At 46.2% G+C, this 8,909-nt stretch overlaps 1 protein-coding gene across 2 annotated transcripts in view; it reads right to left on the reverse strand.

The window, feature by feature from the left end:
• Positions 1-5,222: 5,222 nt before the first annotated feature.
• LOC139581357 (amyloid beta precursor protein binding family B member 2-like) overlaps positions 5,223-8,909 on the reverse strand; it is a 60,096-nt gene continuing 56,409 nt past the window's right edge. For both annotated transcript variants that reach the window (XM_071411015.1, XM_071411014.1), the window contains exon 14: positions 5,223-6,652. In XM_071411015.1, coding sequence (XP_071267116.1) covers positions 6,479-6,652 — 174 coding nt within the window. In that variant the 3' untranslated portion in view covers positions 5,223-6,478. The remainder of the gene's footprint in view (positions 6,653-8,909) is intronic.

The following is an 8,909-nucleotide window of genomic DNA, read 5'->3' on the forward strand; positions in this document are numbered from 1 at the left end:
CTGGGTGTGAGAGAGTTGTTTCTCTCTCTCTGCTCTCTATCCTTCACGGCAGCATCTGTTCATCCCACTGCCATCCATCATGTTTATACCTCCTCAGACAGGGATGAACAGATCATCAAACCTCCATAATAGCACCTCAAACAGGCTTCTTTCCACCTCCAATAAACTCAGCTAATCAAAAGTTATTGTGGCACTCTGAAAAGCGCCGTAAAAAAAGCAATTAGATAAGTGTGGGAATGCAATCTCCCTGGGAGCGGGCATCACATCGGGCCCAGTAAAACTCTTTATGAGGTTTCCATATAAGAACAGTTAGGGACAATAAACACTGTGTTGAGATATGCGGTATGTGTGGAACCCTCTGTCTGCAGTGGGGCTGTCCACATACAGGGATGGTTGGTCTGGTGTTCCTACACAGACAGAAGTAAGATTCATGTGTGTTTTTCTTTCAGCCTGGAGTTAGGTTGGAGTTAGGTTGGAGTTAGGTGAGTAGAATTGCATGGTAGCGGTGGGAGTTTATTTTCTTCCCAGTCATTAGAGGAGCAGTGAGAATGGCAGAATTGGGTCAAACAGAATGTGTTACAGTCAGTGAATGGGGTTGTTTTGGACCTATGTGGTGTTTGGAGTTTGTTGCGGGACACACGTTTAGTGTGCCTAAGGAGAGAGGATGACTTAAGAGGCTTGAACAGAAATGAGGTGAGATGGGGAGGATGTGAGATTTAAAGGGGTGGGGAGGAGGAAGAGGAGGAGAAGAAGGGAGAGGAGGGAAGGAGGGACAGGAGAAAGGGAGAGAGTCTATTGAATTATTCAGCGCCCCCTGTTTGTGTGAGTTAGCATCAACACAGTGAGGGCAATCCCCAAAGACCCCGCTCAGATGACACACGCACGCGCACCACACACACACACACACACACACACACACACACACACACACACACACACACACACACACACACACACACACACACACACACACACACACACACACACACACACACACACACACACACACACACACACACACACACACGGCAACTCAAATGTACACACACACACACACACCCTCCCCCTTCTCCCCCCTACTCTCAGTAAGTGTGAATAATTCAGTTGGTGGGGAGAGGAGGGGAAGGGAGAGAAGAGAGAGGCAGGGAAGGGAGAGAAGAGAGAGGAGAGGAGGTGAGAGAGGAGGGAAGGGGAGAGAAGAGGAGGGGAGGGGAGAGAGAGTAGGGGAGGGGAGGGGAGGGGAGAGAAGAGAAGAGAGGGGAGGGGAGAGAGAGGAGGGGAGAGAGAGAGCGAGAGAGGAGGGCAGAGAGGAGGGGAAAGGAGAGGGAGAAGAGGGAGGGAGAGAAGAGAAGAGAAGAGAAGAGAGGGGAGGGGAGGGGAGGGGAGGGGAGGGGAGGGAGAGAGAGAGAGAGAGAGAGAGAGAGAGAGAGAGAGAGAGAGAGAGAGAGGACGGTAGAGAAGAGAAGGGAGGGGAGAGAGAGGAGAGAGATGAGGGGAGAGGAGAGCAATGTGCTGTGCTGTGTGGGTTGGTGCTGAGAAAGCAGGTGACCCTGCAGCTAGCAGAAATGACATGGTTCCTCTCCTCTCCTCTCTCCTCTCTTCTCCACTCTCCTCAGAATGTCACCTTTTATTTGAGGGCATTTTCTTACATATCTTTTTACCATTTAGAATACGTTTTTTTTGCTGTTTTTATATATTGCCCAATAGGAACTGAATGGTAATTAATGTACTGTGTTTTAATAATGTTTTAAAGGTGCACTATGCAGAAATCTCTCCGCCATATCCTGGTTGCTAAAATTCTAATAGTTCGCCTAATTTCAGTTTATGTGACAAAACAAGCAGATGATGTATTTCCAATCATATCTGTTTACCATTTAGAAATGAATGTACTTTATGTACATTATCTAGTCCCCCCATTTGGTGGGGGGTGGGGGTGTGTTCAGATGCCCAATAGGAACTGAATGGTGAATATTGTATTGTGCCATTTTGGAATAACTTTTATTGTAAATAAGAATAGAATAAGTCTCTGAACACTTCTACGTTAATGTGGATGGTACCATGATTACGGATAATGGCGATGACAGATATGGCAGCTCTGCTTCTAGCTCCTAAGCAACATTGCAGTATTCTTTGTGTGTGTGTTATTTCTTACGTTATTAGCCCCAAATAGTTTTTGTGTTATTACATACAGCCGGAAATAACTTTGGGATATCAGAGCGGCGGTAACTTACCAGCATGACGACCAGGACTACGACTTTCCCAAAATGGATCCTTTGCTCGCACCCCCAGGGCAATTAAACTTACTCCAGAGGCTGCTCTGTCGGCGGAGAAGAGGAATTCGGAGTGGACTTCTAGTCTGACTCAGGAGGCGTGCACACCATCCACCGCTTCCGAGTATATTACTCACTAATGTTCAGTCTCTGGATAATAAAGTAATGCCATTCCAACATTGCTCAATCTAATATTTATATACAGTGGGGAGAACAAGTATTTGATACACTGCCGATTTTGCAGGTTTTCCTACTTACAAAGCATGTAGAGGTCTGTAATTTTTATCATAGGTACACTTCAACTGTGAGAGACGGAATCTAAAACAAAAATCCAGAAAATCACATTGTATGATTTTTAAGTAATTCATTTGCATTTTATTGCATGACATAAGTATTTGATCACCTACCAACCAGTAAGAATTCCGGCTCTCACAGACCTGTTAGTTTTTCTTTAAGAAGCCCTCCTGTTCTCCACTCATTACCTGTATTAACTGCACCTGTTTGAACTCGTTACCTGTATAAAAGACACCTGTCCACACACTCAATCAAACAGACTCCAACCTCTCCACAATGGCCAAGACCAGAGAGCTGTGTAAGGACATCAAGGATAAAATTGTAGACCTGCACAAGGCTGGGATGGGCTACAGGACAATAGGCAAGCAGCTTGGTGAGAAGGCAACAACTGTTGGCGCAATTATTAGAAAATAGAAGAAAATAGAAGAAGTTCAAGATGATGGTCAATCACCCTCGGTCTGGGGCTCCATGCAAGATCTCACCTCGTGGGGCATCAATGATCATGAGGAAGGTGAGGGATCAGCCCAGAACTACACGGCAGGACCTGGTCAATGACCTGAAGAGAGCTGGGACCACAGTCTCAAAGAAAACCATTAGTAACACACTACGCCGTCATGGATTAAAATCCTGCAGCGCACACAAGGTCCCCCTGCTCAAGCAGGCGCATGTCCAGGCCCGTCTGAAGTTTGTCAATGACCATCTGGATGATCCAGAAGAGGAATGGGAGAAGGTCATGTGGTCTGATGATTAAAAAATAGAGCTTTTTGGTCTAAACTCCACTCGCCGTGTTTGGAGGAAGAAGAAGGATGAGTACAACCCCAAGAACACCATCCCAACCGTGAAGCATGGAGGTGGAAACATCATTCTTTGGGGATGCTTTTCTGCAAAGGGGACAGGACGACTGCACCGTATTGAGGGGAGGATGGATGGGGCCATGTATTGCGAGATCTTAGCCAACAACCTCCTTCCCTCAGTAAGAGCATTGATGATGGGTCGTGGCTGGGTCTTCCAGCATGACAACGACCCGAAACACACAGCCAGGGCAACTAAGGAGTGGCTCCGTAAGAAGTATCTCAAGGTCCTGGAGTGGCCTAGCCAGTCTCCAGACCTGAACCCAATAAAAAATCTTTGGAGGGAGCTGAAAGTCCGTATTGCCCAGCGACAGCCCCGAAACCTGAAGGATCTGGAGAAGGTCTGTATGGAGGAGTGGGCCAAAATCCCTGCTGCAGTGTGTGCAAACCTGGTCAAGAACTACAGGAAACGTATGATCTCTGTAATTGCAAACAAAGGATTCAGTACCAAATATTAAGTTCTGCTTTTCTGATGTATCAAATACTTATGTCTTGCAATAAAATGCTAATTAATTACTTAAAAATCATACAATGTGATTTTCGGGATTTTTGTTTTAGATTCCGTCTCTCACAGTTGAAGTGTACCTATGATAAAAATTACAGACCTCTACATGCTTTGTAAGTAGGAAAACCTGCAAAATCGGCAGTGTATCAAATACTTGTTCTCCCCACTGTATTTCCTGATTCCATTCTTTTACTTTTAGATGTGTGTGTATTGTTGTGTATTGTTAGATACTACTGCACTGTTGGAGCTAGGGACACTAGCATTTCGCTACACCCGCAATAACATCTGCTAAATATGTGTACGTGCCCCAAAAAAATGTATTTGATGATTTGATTTGGTCATATATGGATTGCGAAAAGTAATAATTGAGAAAGTTACAGAGGTGCAAATATCATAACCATAAATATTGGTAATGGTAAGAGGTTAGTGTGTTTTGTTGCAGCCTCTGTAACTTTCTCACTCATCATTATTCATGGTTATTCATGATTTTTATTCATGGTTATTCATGATTTTTCTTAATCATGGCACCACTCAGGATTGATTTGGAAGTGTTTGGAAACGTATTATCTACTCACTTAGAAATAAAATTATTCCAGTCATCATTTACCATTCAGTTCATTTTGGGCAAAACATAACACAACCAAAACAAACTGCAAATGCATCCAATTAGTATGTAGTTGATGTAGTCATTGCTTGATAGGAAGATGGGACCAATTACTAAACTTTTGTCTACTTTAATACACTACAAGTGAATTTGTCCAAATACTTATGACATCTTCAAACGGGTGGACTAGATCTATAAAGTGCTTTCATTTTTAAATGGTAAAACAGATATGACAATAACCTCAAATAAAAGTTCTGTATGTAAACATGTTCTGTTTACTTCTTGTCTATGTTACCTCATATGAAATATTTGATCTCAAATCCAAAAGGCTGGAGTATAGAGACACATTTAAAATGCTAGCTTTACTGTCCAAATACATACGGACAGGAGTGTTGTTGCATTGACTTGAACTATTACATGAGAAAATAAACCTGCACTTTGAAGACCTTCCCTTTTTTGGTAATGCATTTATTTTCACAACAGATTACATTTACATGGTGTAGAGATGAGTGAAGAACAGAGCACATGAATGACAGTATTTTCACATCTATATTTTTTTTTAAACGTTGGATTGGATTGCATATTGCATTCAGAGTTGAGCTAGAGTGGAGAGAGGTGTCCCTGGGTCCAATAGGAGTCAGTCCTCCGTGTGTGTGTGTGTGTGTGTGTGTGTGTGTGTGTGTGTGTGTGTGTGTGTGTGTGTGTGTGTGTGTGTGTGTGTGTGTGTGTGTGTGTGTGTGTGTGTGTGTGTGTGTGTGTGTGTGTGTGTGTGTGTGTGTGTGTGTGTGTGTGTGTGTGTGTGTATATATATATATAGATAGATAGTCTGGTGGGGTTGGGCTTTTTTGCAGAGCATCTATGTCCATATTGACACCCTCCTCAGTAACCTCTCTCCCCCATAACGATCTATCCATCTCCTCACATTCAGATTACAGACACATGCAGCACCATCATCACCCCATTCCTCCTCATTTCTAACATCTCCTCTCCAACCGGGGATACAATCATTACTTTACAATCAGAGGGGTAATTATAGTACATTCGCGCACCCCTCCTCAAGTGAGACATTGGTTCAGTCTGTTTTGTGAGCCAGATGGAACTCCTAGCCAGGGAATGGAATACATTGGTTCCCATGTTCTGTTTACTTCTTGTCTATGTTATTACATCATGCCTGTATAGTCCATCACATGACACGTCTCTGTTGCAGTCTGGGGGGTCAAAGGTTACTAGGTCGGGTAGAGCAGCTGGATGGTGCTGATTGGTCAGTGGCCTTGTCCGTGATGGTTGGCTTTCCCCAGAAGCATGTCCCGTTTCCACGTCAACGAGACAGACGTCTTAAAGAGACATGTGTGTGTGTCCCATTCTGGAATGCTATGCAGTTTGGCACTGTGATGGGAACAGGGTTGCTCTCACTGTGCTCAACAAGTAGAAAACGGGGGAGATAAAGGAGGTCAATGGTCCTCCTGATGCAACTAAGCCAGAACTCAATGGGGATTGGTTCTTTTTCTCAGGTATGTCTAGTGTTATTCAGTAGTAGTCTAATACTCCATGGAGCTCAGTAGTTATAATACTCCACAAAGACTGGGGTGATGCCAGGTGAAGACAGGAGTGGACTGGCTAAAGTGGGACAGTTTTGCTATGACACGGCAGAGTTCAAAGGTCAATGGAAAGTTCCAATGGAGACACAAATCACCAGCACCTCATCATGCTGAAGCTTGGACTTCCTCCTCCTCTTCTTCTGCCGATTATTTAACTTTTTATTATTTTGAGCAGATGTCACTATCCAGCCCCATTCGTCCTTTGGTCTGCCCAGTGGTAATAAGTTAACATGTATGTACATTGTTGGTTACCATGGTTGGTATTGGATAGGCGTGTTTGTAGGTCGTAGTTGTGGCGATAGTGTGAGTGACAGAGCCAGAGGCTGGGGTTGGGGGTGTGGTCAGCGAGCTGTCCGTCATTGCTGGGGCAGTTCTGAGGGTGGTTTCTTAGTTTTCAGAGTGTCTATGAGAGACTGGACTCCACGCTTGACGCTGGTAGTCACCCGGCGTGTCACCGAGTCGGGTGGCGGGGAGGAGGAGCCAGCTCTCTGGGAGGGTGGGCGGGCCACCAGACACTTCTGGTAACGCAGCTGAGGAAGAGAAGGAAAGTACATCAGAGTCTACCTCAACCACAACCCTAACACTTACCATACCTTCATGTACTACTCCTGGTTCAACCCTAACCCTAGCCATACCCACAGTCCTAACCCTACCATCATGTCCACATCCTGGTTTAACCCTAACTCTGGTTTTAACCACAGTCCTAACCCTACCGTTATGTCCACATCCTGGTTTAACCCTGGCCATACCCACAGTCCTAACCCTACCATCATGTCCACATCCTGGTTCAACCCTAACCCTGGTTTTAACCACAGTCCTAACCCTACCGTCATGTCCACATCCTGGTTTAACCCTGGCCATAGCCACAGTCCTAACCCTACCATCATGTCTACATCCTGGTTTAACCCTGGCCATACCCACAGTACTAACCCTACCATCATGTCTACATCCTGGTTTAACCCTGGCCATACCCACAGTCCTAACCCTACCATCATGTCCACATCCTGGTTCAACCCTAACCCTGGTTTTAACCACAGTCCTAACCCTACCGTCATGTCCACATCCTGGTTTAACCCTGGCCATACCCACAGTACTAACCCTACCGTCATGTCCACATCCTGGTTTAACCCTGGTCATACCCACAGTCCTAACCCTAACATCATGTCTACATCCTGGTTTAACCCTGGCCATAGCCACAGTCCTAACCCTACCGTCATGTCCACATCCTGGTTTAACACTGGCCATACCCACAGTCCTAACCCTACCATCATGTCTACATCCTGGTTTAACCCTGGCCATACCCACAGTCCTAACCCTACCATCATGTCTACATCCTGGTTTAACCCTGGCCATAGCCACAGTCCTAACCCTACCGTCATGTCCACATCCTGGTTTAACCCTGGCCATACCCACAGTCCTAACCCTACCATCATGTCTACATCCTGGTTTAACCCTGGCCATACCCACAGTCCTAACCCTACCATCATGTCCACATCCTGGTTTAACCATGGCCATACCCACAGTCCTAACCCTACCATCATGTCTACATCCTGGTTTAACCCTGGCCATACCCACAGTCCTAACCCTACCATCATGTCTACATCCTGGTTTAACCCTGGCCATACCCACAGTCCTAACCCTACCATCATGTCTACATCCTGGTTTAACCCTGGCCATACCCACAGTTCTAACCCTACCGTCATTTCCACATCCTGGTTTAACCCTGGCCATAGCCACAGTCCTAACCCTACCATCATGTCTACATCCTGGTTTAACCCTGGCCATACCCACAGTCCTAACCCTACCGTCATGTCCACATCCTGGTTTAACCCTGGCCATACCCACAGTCCTAACCCTACCGTCATGTCCACATCCTGGTTTAACCATGGCCATAGCCACAGTCCTAACCCTACCGTCATGTCCACATCCTGGTTTAACCCTGGCCATAGCCACAGTCCTAACCCTACCGTCATGTCCACATCCTGGTTTAACCCTGGCCATACCCACAGTCCTAACCCTACCATCATGTCTACATCCTGGTTTAACCCTGGCCATACCCACAGTCCTAACCCTACCATCATGTCCACATCCTGGTTTAACCCTGGCCATACCCACAGTCCTAACCCTACCATCATGTCTACATCCTGGTTTAACCCTGGCCATACCCACAGTCCTAACCCTACCATCATGTCTACATCCTGGTTTAACCCTGGCCATACCCACAGTCCTAACCCTACCGTCATGTCCACATCCTGGTTTAACCCTGGCCATACCCACAGTTCTAACCCTACCATCATGTCCACATCCTGGTTTAACCCTGGCCATACCCACAGTCCTAACCCTACCATCATGTCCACATCCTGGTTTAACCCTGGCCATAGCCACAGTCCTAACCCTACCATCATGTCTACATCCTGGTTTAACCCTGGCCATACCCACAGTACTAACCCTACCATCATGTCTACATCCTGGTTTAACCCTGGCCATACCCACAGTCCTAACCCTACCGTCATGTCCACATCCTGGTTTAACCCTGGCCATAGCCACAGTCCTAACCCTACCGTCATGTCCACATCCTGGTTTAACCCTGGCCATACCCACAGTCCTAACCCTACCATCATGTCTACATCCTGGTTTAACCCTGGCCATACCCACAGTCCTAACCCTACCGTCATGTCCACATCCTGGTTTAACCCTGGCCATAGCCACAGTCCTAACCCTACCGTCATGTCCACATCCTGGTTTAACCCTGGCCATAGCCACAGTCCTAACCCTACCGTCATGTCT

Source organism: Salvelinus alpinus, chromosome 7 (assembly GCF_045679555.1).
Source record: "Salvelinus alpinus chromosome 7, SLU_Salpinus.1, whole genome shotgun sequence".
NCBI lineage: Eukaryota > Metazoa > Chordata > Actinopteri > Salmoniformes > Salmonidae > Salvelinus > Salvelinus alpinus.